Genomic DNA, 17,918 nt, shown 5'->3' with positions numbered 1-17,918 from the left:
ACAATGTCTTAGGGGGGCCAGGGGCATTCCCCCGCGAAATTTTTGTGTTCTAGACGCCCGAAAATAACATTTGAGGCGTTGTGGGCTATCATTTTTTTCTTTTTCTTTCTTTTTTTCTTTTATTTTTCTTTCTTTTAACTCCCAAAATGGGGGGAGGGGCCGGGCCGGGCCGCCACCCCCCCCCCCCTAAATCCGCCCCTGGAATATCACCGCATTACTACAGCTATCACTCCTCCTCCGCTTTCGATTGCAACCTGCCATCAGCCCCTAATTTTATAGGCCACTGAACTTGATTAATGGATCTCATATCTGGGTGGGCAAGGTCATCCCATTCAGTCCTCTCCCTGATAAAAGTAATACAAGGCAATCACTCATCCCTTTCCCTCCATGTTTGCTGGAACATGTTGTCATGTCGTGGTAGGGCCTCTTTATTTTCATTTAAAATATAATGTTCGTCAACATTCCACCAGTGCCTCAGATATAATACTCCAAACCTCAGTGCTGTTGAACCTTTTCTATTTAACCCCTACTTAAAAAATACCCATATCAATTTTGTTTTAATTTAGGTTATAACAGCGAAGTTGAAGAATGTTTAAGTGCAATCAGCGACACACTAAACAGTACGGAGGGTGCTCGTTTCATAATAATTAGAGGTAAACCGGGATTTGGCAAAACTAGGGTATTACAAACTTTGGCAGACGAAGCAAGGAAATCAAATATCAGGTGAGTGGGTAATTCATGGCGATAAAATAAATCAGGTAAATAATTAATTTTTATTTTTATTAGTAGACAAATATAGTATGAATATTGATACTTGTACCGTGGACGCTAACGCACAATTCTTAACGGTCACAAAGCGCAAGACAACTGAATTTAAAACAGTAAAATTGGGCGTAAACATTTACCCAGGCTGAGTCTTTTAAAAAAACAATTAAATAAAAATCCCAATTCATTATTTTTTATGAATATATTATTACGTGATGGAATACGTTGTTTATAATGATAATAATCCTAATGCATGAAGTAATTATTCTTTTTAATTCACCACTATCATCATCACCATTATCTCTCACGAACAAAATGTCAGAGAAGTCGCCGTTGTCGGACACTCCGTCGTTGTCGTTGCTGTCGATAATTGTTATTATTAATATTTTTTCAGGGTGATCAGTTTTTCGGCGACCGTCAGCAATGCCTGTACCCCTTACTACACAGCGTCACATATTGTGAAGCAAATACTCCAACTCGGGAGGGTAGAAGAACAAGAAGAAAAAGAGAAAATTCTACAGGAAAGGTTTAAAGACTCGGATGTCATCAAATATCTGGGCTTATTAAACAACTTGATTGGCGTTCAGGTAGCAGATTGGAATATTATCGTATAAAAACATGTATAATAGTTTTTGCCAATAACTTAAACACAAAGTCGAAAGTCTTGACTCATTGTAATTTCTCTGAAAAATTACTTTAAATATTTGATATAATTGTTTTCATTTGCTCTAAGACAATGGAGATAAGAAATTTCCAAATTACTTTTCGTAAACTGTCCATTTTTTATTCAGAACAATATGAAATTTATTCGGGATTAATTAAATAATGTTAACATGTAAAGGCATTTTCTGACGTCATATACTAATTTTAAATAGATTATTTTGGAAAAAAACTGGTCGTCAGTCTTAATACCAAGTTATTATTACACTGTTTCTTGATCTTGGTAATCTCGTACAGAAATGTATCTCACGTGCTCTCTCTCTCTCTCTTTTTTTTCGTCTTTAGCTTCCCTGCGATGAAACTGTTGCCAACATGAACACCTCGGATCGAACCAAAGCCATGCACCGGTTGCTAGGGAGGATCGTTGTAGAGGTAAGACTCTCAGTGGAACTACTAATATACTCCTTCAAGCATTCACATGTTGGGCACATTCATCTTAAAGTGCCTAATCATCTGATTGGTTGTGATCCAGCGCTTAACTAGGCCTATGTGTATGCACGCGGTTGCTGACTCTTGTTAAAGTATCAGGTCATACCCTGTACGAATAATACAATACATTGCAATTTTCCTTTTTAAAATTCCCCCCTTATGGAATAACCTTTTAATGTTTTATTTTGAAAGGGCTAATTAATTGTACTCCTTATTCCATATTACTTATTATATATAATTCAATTTCCAGGCTACAATACAACAAAAACATTGCAATGAGGATTACAGTACACTGAGGGCAACCATGAGTGCAAGCACTATCAGAGCGGCTATCCATATTGCGTCCTTACGTATACTAAATCTAAACATTAAATCTAGCTCTAGGTTTGATATCAAAATGAAATGCTAAAGTTTGAAACAAATACTATAAAATAAAATTAAATCGTATTATGTTATAATTTTTGTCTGCATCGCGCATTTGCCTATCTGTACTGTACTTGCCTTTTTTGTTGGCTATCAACTAATTTTCGGAGAGAAATAAAATTATAAAATGAATTACACCAAGCATTAAAAAGTAATGCTATCATCAATTATTTCAGACACAGGGAGATTACGAATCTACGGTAGTAACCATCGATGACGCTCAGGAGATAGACAAAGACTCGTGGCAGCTTCTGTCGAACTTTGCCATTCGCTCCTGCATAGTCATCATGACAGTTGGTCTCATCAGAGACGACGATCAGTGCGCAGGTATTGCGCAGAAGATCATGCGAGGTATAGACACGTGCACGGTCACCTTGACAGGACTGGAGCCGGAAAGTCTGGAGCCACTGTTGTGCCAATGTTTAGACGTCAAGGAAGTGCCACAAGATCTTGTGAAGTATGAAAGTGTAATAAATATAAAAATGAACGAAAAATGATTAAGTGCATTGCAGATTCTTCATTCAATGTATATTGAGTACATGCAAGTGTTACACAAACGCATGAAACACAAAGACAGTAGTTTTGTAGTACAACAGCAACATTATGAAATGAGTGAGTCTTAGCGGAGTGGTCTATAATTAACCTCGTACAGTATCTCTTTTTCCTTATCAGTATAACATTTTTTTCACATCAAAAATATGTATCAGTTTAATTAATTTTTTTTTTTACAGTCTATTGCAATCCAATATGAAGGGAAAGATAAATCCCAGTTGGGTGAAACAGTGTGCCATCAGTCTTTTACAGAACAACAAATTACAGTTGAAGGAAGTAATCTTCTGTCTTCTGGTGTGTTCGTCTTCAAGTCGATGATGCTGAGGTTTGAGTCGAAAAGTCTGCAGGAAACAGCATATTCACTGTTGATAGACAAGCAGCGGAGGAAACTACACGAGACGTACGCAAGCTACTTGGAATCCCAGTACTTTGAATCAAATACCCCAACAAGTATGTCAGAATTATAAATTGATAGAGTTTTGATAAAACAGATGGTGATTATGAAATTTATGATGATGGTGAATGTAATGATAGCTTGATGTTGACGTTCTTGGTGATCTTTAATTATGACCTTTGAGTTTTGATGATGATGTTGAGGATGATAACGATGTTGTTAATACCGTTACTAAAGTTACAATATATTTGACATTATTGACATTGTTGATGTCAATAATGTCAAATATATTTGACATTATTGACATCGTTGATGTTCTTTATGTTGTTGATGATAATGATTACGGTAGTCGGTTTTATTGAAAGATTACCGTAACACCACGTTACTGGCAAACTCCTAATGGTCTAAATGAAATTATTGAAGTCAGTAAGATCTTTAACTGTTTATTTTCTTCTTCCCCCCCCCCTTTTTTTTTTATAGGAAAAGCGGGAATATTTAAGAAAAAGGCAGCAGCAAATGATGTTGACAAGTAAGCATAGTTATATACTGCTTAAATGAACTAAAAGAAATCATAATCAGATGATTCCTACTGCGAAAATCTGAAAAAATAACTAGTTTATTCTCTTTCATCAAATTTACAGAACGGTTGTATACGATGTACATACATTGCAGTCTGTCTTTCCACAACTAATCACGCACTGGCGCAAAGCAAACAATACGAGTAAAGCGTTGGAGTATTTGATAAAAGCTGCAGACTCCGCCATTGCCGTCAATAATATGATGCAGGTACGACGTGTAAAGTTCCCATATATTTGGGAATGATTGCATCTATATATAGAAAATATTTCCTATCATGCCCATATATGGGCTAATCGCAGGTATTGTCGATAGGACGTCTCTTAGTTGTCTTTCTGTTTTAAATGTAATGTTATATGGTTAGCCAAATATATTTACTTTCTCGTCACATTTCGTGTACAGGCAATATCGTATATACTCCAAGCGAAGGAACTGGACCCACCGGCATCACTCCAGGATGAGATTGACCAACTGGCCGCCAGAGTAAGTATAATAAATATAATCAAAGATAATAAATAACAGAAGATAGAGCAGCTTCCCAATATAGTGGAACATCCGTTTGAAAGGCATTGTGGGTACACGGAGAGCAATTTACCCCATCCGCGCGGCGGCGCTATATAGCAATTATGAAGGCGCCGCTCTGGTTCGTTTGTTTCCTGTAGTTTCTCCACTCAGTAAAATGGTAAAATTTTACCCCACCCGCGGGGGGCGGGTGTTCCATCAATTTTAATGTAAATACGCGGAACGGCTCATTCTTCTGCTATTTAAGTTCTTTGGTATAATAAACAATTAATAATTGTTGTTATGCTAAATAAGTTGTGTTTTCACTTACTTTCATGAGTTATATATATATTTTTTTTTAGTAAATTAAAGTACAGTATACTGGATTTGTACTTGTATATACTGTTAATGTGAATACAACTCTATGACGAATATATAAACAGGGGAAGTGGGGATCAAGATACCTGAATTTTTTTTAATGAATTAACATTATACAACTCTTTAATTTTAAATACTATTTAATGGTGGTGGTGGGTTAGAGGTGGATAGAAAAACTAAAAAGAAATCTTGTAACAATCATGCTATCTTTTGCAACATTTTTTCAGGCGACCATGAGTTTGTTTGCGACGAGAAAGAGAAGATTTGATGTGAAAGTGCAGACAGCGAAGTGGAAAGTTTCCGCCAAAAAGAAGTTGGATGAAACTAAAGTTGAAGAAGTAATGGAGAAGATCCAACCGGAACCTCCGAAAGTCGAATGCCGTAAGAAACCGCAAAACCTCTATCAAGCAATAGGAATCATACCAACGACGACAATATTCGTCACTATGTACCTCATATTTTTGTACTTTTACTTTTTGAGAGTTATGTAATTATTTCATTTTCTAACCTTTTTAAAATTCTTTCCATGAGAAGAATTGACATCATAGCAATTATTTTAATTTTAAATACTATTTTGAATGACATAATTTAAAGTAATATTAATGATTATAATTTTACACCATCATGTATCTGATAAAAGTATTTGCTTCCACTTTGTGCAATAGATTTTCCTTTACCTGCATAAATATGCAAATGTATGCTAATATATGTAAATTATCTGAAAGGTTCATAATGTTAAATTGTATATTTATATAGAAAAATATGGCAGCAATAAATATAATCATTTTCAAATAAAATTTGTTCTGAAATTAATTTATTTCATACAGGCCTACACAATTTTTACAGGTATGTATTTGATTGAAAATAAAGACTAAGTAGATTTAAATAAAAGATTGCGTTACATATTTTTAGGAAAAAATGCAAGAGATAAAAAAAGTACATACAGCGTAAATAGTAAAATTAGTTCATAAGAAAAATAAATATAATTTTAAACCCAAAATAATAATTTAAAATATACAAGTTTGAAAATTTAAATTCATACATTTAGAAATCAAATATTATCCTCAGCTCACATAAAACAAAATAAAAACCAAGCAATAACATCATTAAAAAAAAAAACTGTATGTAACACACTAAATGCAAATAGATGTTCTAAAAAAATAATAAAGTTATGATAATTTACTATTTTAAATAAATAAATACAAATTAATCCATGTAGACAGGTGGTTAGGATGGTTGCCTTCCAATCATTAGTCAGTGACGATTTTAGTATTAATGATATAGAGAGGGGAGGATTGATGGGTAATGTTAAAGAACTTTTAAAGGCAACTAGCTGGGGCACAGGGATTGATGTGATAAAAGAAAATTTCAATTACTTAAGTGCAATTTATTTGCTCATCAAATATGGCTTCATTGTGAAAGCAGGGGTGGTTTCCCCCACTTTTTCCCCAATAGGTGGTCCATTGTTCTCCTACAGATGGGCCAAAGTCCATCCACCTAAGCCTCACCATGTTTCAATATCCCCCTACAGATGTTTACCATGGCCCCCTGACAGCTGGGCCCTAAATCCCTGACAGCTTCGCCCAGATCCAGCCATTCCACCGCCCTTGAAACTCCCTTCACTAACCCTCAGTTTTTTTAACATACAGTGCACTCCAAAAACAAAGCCCCATGATTTACCATAGAATTACTATATATTTTGTACAGGGTGAGAAGCTTATTTAATGATGGAGTTGAATACCTTCAGCTATAAGACCTTTGACGAATAGGTATTTTTACTGGCAACACAAACAAAAACTTATTATTGTCTATACAACATTTAGATATTTCATTTAAGAGAAATTTTCATAATTTTTGTGTAAGTACATTTTAATTACACAGACCAGATATACAAAAATACCTATAGATATAAACAAACGGATATTGATAAGTAAGAGTAATAGTAGTAACATTAATAATAGCAGTAACAGCAACAACAATAATAATGATAATCAAAAAAATTGATATGAAAACAATTATCAGAGATGTAAAACACTAAAAGCAAAGCAAATGAAATAAACAATAAGAAAGTACAAATGGTTCATTATAATTTATATGAACTAAATTGCTGTCCAATGCATTATTATTCAATGCCGGAAAAAATTGCAATTTATACAGAGTACTCAAACAATAAAATCCATTTAATGATCGTTACACACATAACATTTGCATTTTGTACTGTTGTTTGAATTTTCAGCTCAGAACAAACCAAGTCTGTCGTACAACTGGAAATAGTAAATCATTCTATGTTTTGTGACTCGTCGCTTTGTTACATATTCATGTCATTCATGTTCAATATTTTTGTTGCACTAATGTGCTGTTGTCATACTCTGCCCTAGTACTACATAAAATATCCTTAATTAATGTCAAAAAAGATGTATTTTAAATATTGAAAAAAAAAATTAATTTCTTTAAATATTATGTCAAACAACCTATTTTATATATTGAGAAAAAAAATTAAAAGAAAGTAATTTTAAAGGACATAAACAGCTATTAAACTTTGAAAATAAATAAAGCATTTTCTGTAGTAAATGATTCCTATGTCATAAATTCTGGAATAATCATACAAAATTAAATAAAACTGAATTATAATAATAACTTACATACCGTAAAACCTTGAATAGAAACCCAATGGGCTTAATCTAGAGAAGAAGCTCATCTCGAATTAAAGCCCCCCTCTTTACCTTAGAAAAGTAGCCCCAAAAAGAAGCCCATCCAAAGTTCACAAAAAAACAAAAGAAGCCCAGGGCTTCAATTCAAGGTTTTACGGTATTTCTAAAATGCAGATTCCTAAGTACGCAGTACAGTATTACTATTGGTCATTAAGTCAACATGCTTATGAACGCTGGTTCTCTGTTGCCAGCCATATTCAGTGTAGCATTACAACCCCAACCAGGTACAAATGGACCTTTCTCTAAGTGTCATTCCAATTTAATAACTGACCAATCATAACAGTCCCACAAACACAGGTGTTGTCCTAGAAACAATGTCATCTTGTGGGACCTTAACAATAATATTCAAGGGGGAGGCCTGAAGCGGAAACAAGGACTTTTAACTGCTCAGTTAAAAGTCCTTGGCGGAAAGGTCTAGATAAAGCAATGGAGTGGAGAGAAGCACTGCAGCAAGGCACAAACAGGTAACCACAGTCTCAGACTCATAACCCCCATCCTCTCAATGGAACATTCCACTAAGCCCCGCCCCTTGGATATTGTTGCTAAGGTCCCAAAAAATGACAGTGTTAAAACATACGCAAACATGTGCATTTGTGGGACAACATGTGTGTTTGTGAGACGTGAGCATATTCCTGGAGGTGATTCTAATTGGTCAGTAATAGTAAAGTTTGATTGACACACTTGGTTTCCAAAGGACTATTTGGAACCCAAGAGCCAATTCGTTTTGCCACCAGATTTTTACAATTGTTCATCCAAAAAAAAAAAATACAATTTATCATCTTCCAATGAAAAGCAATAAAGTTTTCGATAATTTACAAGATTTTTACTAAAAATATTTTTAATTTAGTACAAGCCACAGGTGTATGAAAAATATATTTGTACAAGAAAAATAATTTCTCATTACTTAATTTTTAAATGAGATGAATAACTGTATGCTAAGACTAGTAATGCTAATAATATTTATTTATATATCAATATGAACATCATCTTATGTTTAAATCAGCATCATTATATATAATATTGTCAATGGTAAGGGTCTGTCCACACTATCATATTTCATGTGACAACTTTGTGTAATGTGACATGATGATGTCATAATATTACACCCAAATAGAGGCATATCACAGTTAAATGTCATGTAAAAGTTGACAGCGTGGGAAAAGCTTTAACTGTTAAAGGACACTTTGGTCAACAGATCTTTGGCACAAATGTGTTGGTTAATGAGCTTCTATTTTATCTGGTGATACTTCTGTTTCTTCTGACTTCACTGCAACCAGGTCGGCTTTCTCGTTCCTGAAGAGAACGCAAATTATGCAAGATATGAGCAGGGTTGAAAAAAATGTGTGATTGCAAAACTGGCAGTCGCAGGCTTCGCCCATTCCCCCGGTGGCATTTTAAATTTTCAAACCACTGATGGGGTAGCTAATTTTGTACGAATAATGACATTTTGTGCTGGGGACATTTCATAAGGATATTTTTTTGTGGTCAGAGGCACAATTCATTCCCCAGGCCTGGATATAGGGATACAAAAATCCAATCAATCAATCAATCATCTGTACTTCCATAGTGCACAAAAATGTATTTCAGTAAACCAGTAGCTAATTCAGGAATTTAAAATAGAGGGAGCCCAGGAAGACATTTTCACACATAGAGGGTCCACATACCTCAGTCCCACTATGGTTGGGGCTGAGGGAAGAACATTTATCATTATGGCACTTCTAGACTTCCGGAAATAGCAATCTCACACGTAAATCTGATTATAATTATATTTTTTTTCGATATATAATTTTGAAAAATTTAGGGGTGAGGGCTCGGGCCGGCTAGCCCCCCCCCCCATTAAATCCGCTACTGTAAACAGTGATGTGTAATGAAAAAATTTTATATAATTTTTATCTGAATGCTAATAACTTCATGTGTGCACATCATCAAGTTTGTTTCGTTTCCCCACATATAGACATATCATACCCATATATGAGCAGACCAAAGGTATTTGCCACAAATATAAAAAGTGTCCACAGAGCTAAATGGGTTGGAATAAGGGATGGATAAAGATGGCATGAAAGCAAGTATAAATAAAAAGTCCATCAAAATTATTGTAAGGCACTTGGTATTAAAATTATCTAAATTAAATATTTAAGTGTAGGCCTAATATACTTTTAAACATTTCAACAAGGATTAACAAACAAAAAAGACAAGCGTTTTCCTTTAAACAATTATAGTATAATTAAGTATAATGCAATCAATGTAATTTATTATTTGCTTATTATACAATATCTTGAATAAAGATGTTTCTAATGCAGCAATTTAAAAGAGTATAGAATAGCACAGATGGGAGAGCAACTGAACAATTTTTGGAAGGTCTATGGTTCGAATCCCAAAAGAATCAATACACTCTTTTTTTAAACTAGCACAAAAAAATAGTTTATAATTCCCAACAACAAATGAAAAGATATTAGTAATGAATATTAATGAATCCTACAGCCACGCAGCAACAAATAATTATGTTAATTTTTTTTTTTTTTTTTTTTTTTCCAAATTTACTTACAGAATAGTTTTGGGTGAGATTTCAAGATAGAACACAGCTATGCAACATTCACACCACTGGTGCAGTGTCCCTTAAAGAAGAGATAACATTAAATACCAAACACCCCTACGTACGCAACTAAAAGCACAATATTAGACACAAAACTACCACTCCAATATTCATAAAACATCTACAGATCATATTAAGTTTAATAAATGTTGGTAATAAAGTTGTATTTGCCTTATCAGAAATAATTGAGAGTAAAAGGGTGGAGTTGCGGATGAGGTTTAAGTCAGGTAAGAAAGGATCACAATTTTGAAATAATAAATCGTAATGCAACAAAAAAAAATTAATATTTAATAATAATATTAATAATATGAATATGAATAATTAAATGAATAACATGAATAATAATTAATCATTATTGCAATTTAGTGTCTATACCAATATTTATTTTCTATAAACCTCAAACCCAAGAAAAACATTGTAATTTTGAAAGATGTTTTATAGCATATTGAGTAAAAGACCACAAAGTGAAAAGAACTTCTAAAAAAATTACAAGTCACAAACTACATGGAAAATCAATTACTGAAAAATACAAAATGATAGGTTTCAAGCCCGAAACCAGGAAATTTTTAGTGGGTAGGGGGTACCCATGTTTGGAGCAGGGAAAAGCTTCTGTTGTCAACTACAGCATTTTAGCAGGTAGATGATGAATATAAATTAAAATGATATTTGATGCAAGGTTTGGGCTGGCTCGGTTTATCGGAGGTGGTGTGCTCGAACAGGGAGGTTTGACTAGTTCACAAAAAAACCCTGATTTCGGGCCTAGATTTTTAAAAAATGAAGTAAATTTTATTTTAAATTGAATAAAACACAAAAAAATACTAAATTTTGCTTGATCAGTATTCCAACCTTAATTTGTTCGCCGTCGTCATCCAATGCTTGATTGAATTAACCAGGAAGCCACCAAGTAAAATCTGAGTTGGGTGGTAAACGAGCAGTGGAATGGAAATCAATGAGAGGTAGTCGTAGCCAGCATAAATGATCTTCAACATTGGTATACCTACATCAAAGAAAACAAATGCATATATACTTTTATTATTTTCAACAATAATCAGTAGTGGCAACTCTGTCTACACTGTAAAATTTTATGTGACCAAAAAAAATGTGATGTGCCCATATATATGTATGATGATGTCATAATCACTTAATTTCAAATTGTATCAAAAAAAGTTGAACATGTTCAACTTTTTTTCGATGTTGTCTGTCAAAAAGTTGTCAATTTCTTATAGAAAACACATTTTGACCAATAAGCAAACACTACAAATCACACCAACCAATCAGATTTGAGAACTCAGTTTCATCAAAATACATCACATTTTTTTAGCCAGTTTGATGTATTTTGCTATATCAAATTTTTTTGCGACGCATTTTTGATGAAATTTGATAGTGTAGACATAGCTTAATACAGATTTATTTTTCAATTATAATTATAAAAATTTATATAAAATGTTTTCCTGTTTTTGAAACTTAAATTTACTGACAGGGGTCTACCAGTAGGGTCAGAACCAAGGTGCAAATTAGAGCCTCAGTCAGGGTCTCGGAAACAAAATCCCTGGTAGAATTCATGGGGAGAGATTTTATGCTTCAGGAATTCCCAAAATTGTGGTTTTTAGATCACAATATTAGGGAGTGGCAATCATTACAACTTTTTTTGTATCAGCAAATTTTTCGTCCAACAGCTTTGTGGCATTGGACAACTCGTGGGTCTGTGCTTGTCCAATGAGAGGGGGAAAAAAACATTCCCTCTGGGTCCTTTTCCCTCTCCCCTCTGCTGGTGCTTCTCCATGTTCTTATTTGTCACCATTGTCATTATCTGAATCATAAAAAAAGCCAATTCATGGTTTGAACTGCAGATTCCATGTCCATGGTCAATCGGCATAAACCTATGTTGATTGACCTCAATTGACCCTAATTGAGGTCAAGCGACATAACCCCATGTGTGTATGCTTGCTTTGTTGATTGAACTTGATACAGGCAATACTACGAATTAGCTTATAATAATTTTTCAATATCATCTTTATCGAAAGTCAACAAGTCACAGATAGCTCCCTACATATTCCTTTTAGTAGCTTCAACCTTACCTAAAGTCAATGACTTGTGTGTTGCACAATACATGATGGTGACGGTATCAGCGGCAGCAAAGCCAAGCCTAGGATGCTTTGATACAAAGAACGTAAGGCTTAGCAGGAGTACTTGAAGAGAAAATACTGAAGAACAGCAAAGAAATTTGAATTAGTTCCATGGCAAGGCATGATGATACATATGACAATGAAGATGATTATAAGGATGCAGATGATGATGATGATAAGTATGATGATATGACAAGAATGATGATGATAAGGATGATAAAGATAATGATGGTTATGATGAAAGGATGATTATGATAAGGATGATAAAACAATGATGGGGGATGGATGATGACAGCAGTGGCTCCATAAATTTGTCAACAAGGGGTCCAACATGTCTGAAAGGGGGGTGGGGTCCAAACCAAGAAGCTGACTAGAGCCTCAGTAGAGGTTCCGGAATAAAGGGTTCACAGAAAGAGTTTTTATAGCTTATTATGGTCCAAATTGTGCTTTTAGATTCCAATATTAAGGATTGGCAATCAAAATAATGTTATTTGGATATAGGCAAACTATTACTTTTTAATTTTTGGTCTGACAATTTTGTCATACAGTAAGATAACAAATGGTCCAGGCCTGCCTGACAGGGAGGGCAAACCCCCCCCCCATCCCCACGGGCACCACCACCGGATGATGGTAATGATGGTGATAAAGAAGGCGGATACTAATGATGATTACGGTGACAACAGTGATTATGATGATGATTACGATAATGACAATACAATAGTAATAATGTCATAATATGAATGATGACAATGAAATAGATGATGATAATGATGATGATAAAAATGATACTGATCATTCCGGCTCAAATCAACCACCATGCCCATGTGACTCTTCCTTACTTAATAGAATAAGATAGGGCCCACCAAAAAGGCGAAAATCTATTTTCGCACAATGCTTCGGGGGATTTTGGGGGGCATATAACATTCTAATAAAATATGCTAACCAACTGTGAATGGCATTTCTTGAAAGAGGGGCCAAATTTTAGTCTATGTAGCAATTTGCAACTTTTTATATTCATTATTTCCAGAGATATAGCTTCATAAGAACCGTACAAAGTTAAAGAAGCCATTTCCATAATAGAAAAGGGGGCATGGTACCTAAATTTCAAAAGTTCATAACTTAAAAACCGCTTGGAAATTGCACCTGAAATTCTGGATTCTATCGTTTGACATACTGTATCAAAGTATTTTTAGATTTTTGATTAAAAAGGAAAATCCAAGAGAACATGGGAACTTTAAAATTTCTGGCTGATTTGAGCCGGAATGACCCTAATGATAAATGTACTTATCTTCCTATTTAGGCTCAATGATAACAATGAGAAAGGTGATGATGATAATGATTATGATAATAGGAATGTTTTCAGCAGAGTACTGTAACATACCAATTATAGCTACTGCCAGTAAACTGTACCTATCCATCTCAAGGGCAGGATTTGAAAACGTATCACAGAATGTTGTGTAGATGATGAGAAGTAGCACTGCCTGCCCTACCTGGCCAAATGGAGGCTTGGTTCGCTCTAACCACTCTTTGACATAACGGCGAGTTATCTAGAGAGAAATTAACAATTGTATTCTACAACGGTGAGTTATCTAGAGAGGAATTTACAATTGTAACTTATTTTAATAATGTTTGTCATTGTCATAAAATTCATAAGTTTAAATTTATTAAATTTAATTGTTACAAATACTTATTTAACTATTTATTGCAATTTTTTATGAAATTAATTTTTACAATTATTTTTAAAAATAAATGTTCATTTAATTATGTGTTATAATTCTTTATGCTGAGTTGCATAGCTATTTAATTGCTAATTATTATATAAAACTGAAAAACCAGTTATCTAGAATGGATTTACCGTATATGTCCATAATTTGTTATTTCTTAATTACTTGTTAAAATTATTAATTTATTTATTTATTACAATTATTTGAATAATTTTTACAATTATTTATTAATTTATTTTTGCTAATATTTAATTATGTATTATAATTACTTAAGTAGAGCAGCAAAGATATTATTGTTTATTGATATAGTAAAACTGACCAATCAGAAAACGATGAATGAAACTAACCTGACCAATAATTAGAGGAACAACGACGGTCAATGTGAGAGTTGTAAACACGGAAGTATATGGAACAGTGGACGAAGAACCAAGCTGTAAATAATATAACAAGTATATAATAAGTAAACAATAAGTTAATAAAACCCTTAAGATTTGTTTTGTGCACTTTCTAAAAAAAATTAGCACCAATTTATTCCATATCTAACAAGCACATCTTCGTGAATTTCTACACAACGATTTCTCAACCGAAAAGAAAGGCAGAATGAATCGTTTCCTAGGCTCATCAGATACGGCAATTTGAGGATGTCACATCTCCCGTTAACGCCATAAAAATGCCATGCTTACGCAGAATGTAATGATTGCGAGAAATTTCGAGCAACATAGTCCGTACACCGTGACAAAGTACTCATCGTTTTTCCAAATCAATCAACATTGATCAATTTTTATTGGGCCTCTGTGAAGGTGCGCTTCCAAAATTCCAACCACGTACATAAATTTTGTGGCCGATGACGAGAACGCACGTGACGCTCATGTCAATGGTACCTACGCTAGACAGTTTTTCGAGTAATTTGTTTCCGAGTCTGACAAACGGTGAAGTCCCTCTCAACATCTAAATGATTAATGTCTTATCAATTTATAATGAAGATATTAATAGGCTTACAAACTCAAGGAGCATCTTATTCTTATCACCTTTACGTAACTCTGAGTATTTTAAAATTTATGAGTATCAAGCGATTTTCTCCGGTAGAATCATTCACGCACAGCATTTTTTCCCCTACAGAAGTAATTAGCTATCTGGTCCTTGAGCAACTTGGTATTATCCACATACTTTACTATTTCCACTCATGTGTAACACTTACAGCAACTTAATCATTTATTGTCTGCGTTAACTTGAAGAAAACTTAAAAATCTAAATTAAACACTTGATTTGCTCACTTAAGTAACTTTTTTTACCTTTTAAATTAAAATCAGAGCAAGAAAATATTCTCGTAAATTTAACAGACATATAAATTATACTGTTGACTACATTTTTTGCATAGCACTCTATACTGGCTGATAATTTAAGGATTTTTGAAGTTCTAATTCTGTAAATCAGCAGAAGTAGAGCTTGTAGTAGTTGATTCAAGAAGGGGCACTACCCTCCCCCTCCCCTAAATTTATCATTATTAAAAAAAAAGGAAATAAAAATAAAATTATATTCAAAGTTTAGTTTGAGAGTGCCATTTTCTACTATCTAGAGATGACATAATCATAAATGTCCTTGCTTGAATACTTAGAAATGACCAAATGAATATATAAAATATTTCATTAATGATGTAGCTTAATGGTTACGGTGCTTGCCTTCAAATCTAGGGGTCCTGGGTTCAAATCCTGTGATAGCACAATATTTTTGATCGCACAATATTTTTGATCGCACAAAACATTTCCAATCCCTACGCCTCGCATTGAGACTTAGTTTACCAAGTTCATCATATTATTTTCAATTATTTATTAGGGCCTTCAATGTTACCTCACCAGGAAGGGTCACTCTCTATAAATATGGTACAGTATATTATTTTAAAAAAAAGAATGTTTAAAGTAAGTTTTTCATACTAGTTTTTGATAACTAGTTTTTTAAAGCTTTATTTTTGAGAGTTAATCAGAGTGTAAAAAAAAAGTAAAAACATTTTGTCAACAAATAAACACAAGTGTGTGATTTATAAAAAAAAATTGAGGCTGCCCTTAGATTTTATTGTGAGATTTCCTAGAGAAGGGAGTGGGGGAAGGGGGCCAAGATAAAATAAAGGAAAAAAGGTCCAATTTTTAAGACATGCTAGACAGACTAGTAATTAAATTTCCATTTATATCTGACATAGTCATTATCGATAGGGTGCTGATTCATGAAACACACTTCAGTAGAATAAAAGTCTTGTGACCTATTAGTGTGACCTAATTTTTTACAATTGTAAGAAAACCAGCAGGAAAAGGAATGGTTTTAAATTTTATTTTCCTGAAGAAACAAAATGTAAAGAGCATTTGTTGTTTAAAAGCATGTAGCTATCAAAAATAATATTAAATTAAGATTAAAACATTGTATGCATCAAACAGAACTGCTCTAATCACCCTTTTCCACCTGTTTCGTAGAAGTTTATTGAAGAATATGAAAAAACCATAACATATTTATACAAAACTGGATGGAGGGATTACGATGCTTGTATTTTAATCCCCAGGTCCCGGGGTTAATTCCTGTCGCAGTACTACTTCCCACGACAAAAACCTACTCTACTCCCTGAACCTCATAAAAAGACTTTGCGGATAAAAGCATCATATAATTTCCTTTATTTAAGGAAGCCCCCAAATATTTTGGTTTAATTCCTGTAACAGCAGGACATTTTTGTTATCAAACAACTGCTAAGCCACATAAGCAGATTTCCCTGGGAAAAGTATCACTTTATTTCATATATTTAAGAGGGCCCCTGAATATCAGCAGACTTTCAAGGATAGGCTGCAAAGGTCACCCTCGATAAATATGGTTTAAAAAAAAAATTGTTTATGAAATTTCACTTAAAATATATGCGTTAAAACCTAATTTTAAAAATATAATAACAAAATTCAAATTAAATTAATTTGCATTAATAGTTTAATTACCAGTTAATATTATGAATTAATTAGGATTACGTCAGGAACCTCTTCAATAGTCTGTTTCTTATGTTTTTTTATTTTTAGGTCGCTTGGTTAGACTTTAGGATTTAGTTTTTGGTTGTTTCTTTTGTGTAACTTATAGCGCATAGAGACCATATAGCAAGTCCCAAACCATTACCATTACTCTTTGCTATTATGGGCTTTGCTTGAAGAAAAATTCAAATATGTAAAGGTAGCAAAGTGCTTTGAAGGGAAACCCACAACAAAAGATAGAAGAAATATAATTAGAACAAAGCTGGATAGTGGGAAAAGCCAATAATTATATTTCATTTCAACAAATAAATAAGTTCAAACTATCATCTCTATTGATGGTAAAATCAGGCCTGATTTAATACTAAGATATTTAAAAAAAAATATTTAAAAAAAATAAATAAATAAAAAAAAATTGAACACAGAGATTGAAACATAGTTTCTGCTAATTTACAATTGTGTTGCTATAAAAATCCTTAAATCGGTTGCCACTTACTATGAAAACTAATAAAAAAAACCAAAAAACACATATGTTATATCGATAGATGTTGCGATACGTAGTAAACAAAACAAAGATGATCAGTTGGTTGTGAAGTAAAAATTACTGATTCTCAAAACAAAGCCAATGTTCTTGGTACCCGCTGAGTACACTATTGTACATCAATCAAGGTCGTTAAAGTCATTCGACTGAATTTGTGTAAAACCATGTTGGAAATAAATTTCAAAATTATTTCCTCATTGTACAAGTAAATCTACAACATTTCTATGCAAAAAAAAAGTATACAAAGTAATAACAAGAATATTAATAAAGTAATAATATGAGTATACTTACAAATAATAATAACAAAAGAGGAGTTACAAATATTCCCTGAAAAAGGAAGGAAAAAGGATTAACACAATATTATTTATGGCAAAACATAATTTGAAATGTGCATGTATGGTAGATTGGTAGGTTTATAATCCGATTACTACTGTAACTAGCTGAGACACCAAGGAGCATTGATGTATTTTTTGCCTTCAATATGGTCATAATGCT

General features: G+C 33.3%; 3 protein-coding genes across 4 annotated transcripts in view; 2 read left to right on the top strand and 1 right to left on the bottom strand.

Moving 5' to 3' along the window:
* Positions 1 to 2,834, top strand: part of LOC117101514 (adenylate cyclase type 10-like) — a 13,634-nt gene extending 10,800 nt beyond the window's left edge. The window contains exons 12-15 of the mRNA XM_033241492.1: positions 567 to 723; positions 1,160 to 1,352; positions 1,771 to 1,857; positions 2,514 to 2,834. Coding sequence (XP_033097383.1) covers positions 567 to 723; positions 1,160 to 1,352; positions 1,771 to 1,857; positions 2,514 to 2,834 — 758 coding nt within the window. The remainder of the gene's footprint in view (positions 1 to 566; positions 724 to 1,159; positions 1,353 to 1,770; positions 1,858 to 2,513) is intronic.
* Positions 2,835 to 3,171: 337 nt separating this feature from the next.
* LOC117101506 lies at positions 3,172 to 5,523 on the top strand. Its single transcript, XM_033241483.1, has 5 exons — positions 3,172 to 3,339; positions 3,764 to 3,812; positions 3,925 to 4,069; positions 4,262 to 4,342; positions 4,966 to 5,523. The coding sequence occupies exons 1-5, from the start codon at positions 3,204 to 3,206 to the stop codon at positions 5,227 to 5,229; spliced, it is 675 nt and encodes a 224-aa protein (XP_033097374.1). The 5' UTR covers positions 3,172 to 3,203; the 3' UTR covers positions 5,230 to 5,523.
* A 12-nt stretch (positions 5,524 to 5,535) lies between these two features.
* The window catches only part of LOC117101505 (sodium/bile acid cotransporter 7-like), a 24,172-nt gene continuing 11,789 nt past the window's right edge, over positions 5,536 to 17,918 (bottom strand). Inside the window, exons 6-12 of one of the 2 annotated variants that reach the window (XM_033241481.1) lie at positions 17,715 to 17,750; positions 14,240 to 14,323; positions 13,550 to 13,715; positions 12,121 to 12,246; positions 10,889 to 11,039; positions 9,995 to 10,064; positions 5,536 to 8,742 (exon numbers count right to left, since the gene is read on the bottom strand). In XM_033241481.1, the coding sequence (XP_033097372.1) occupies positions 10,043 to 10,064; positions 10,889 to 11,039; positions 12,121 to 12,246; positions 13,550 to 13,715; positions 14,240 to 14,323; positions 17,715 to 17,750 (585 nt within the window). In that variant the 3' untranslated portion in view covers positions 5,536 to 8,742; positions 9,995 to 10,042. The remainder of the gene's footprint in view (positions 8,743 to 9,994; positions 10,065 to 10,888; positions 11,040 to 12,120; positions 12,247 to 13,549; positions 13,716 to 14,239; positions 14,324 to 17,714; positions 17,751 to 17,918) is intronic. The other variant, XM_033241480.1, reaches the window with a different exon arrangement.

This window comes from Anneissia japonica, unplaced genomic scaffold, assembly GCF_011630105.1.
Source record: "Anneissia japonica isolate Jap-2015-1 unplaced genomic scaffold, ASM1163010v1 scaffold287998_len430063_cov162, whole genome shotgun sequence".
NCBI classification, from domain to species: Eukaryota; Metazoa; Echinodermata; class Crinoidea; order Comatulida; family Comatulidae; genus Anneissia; species Anneissia japonica.
Note: the sequence above shows the minus strand (reverse complement) of the source record. Positions and strands in the feature narration are given on the sequence as shown.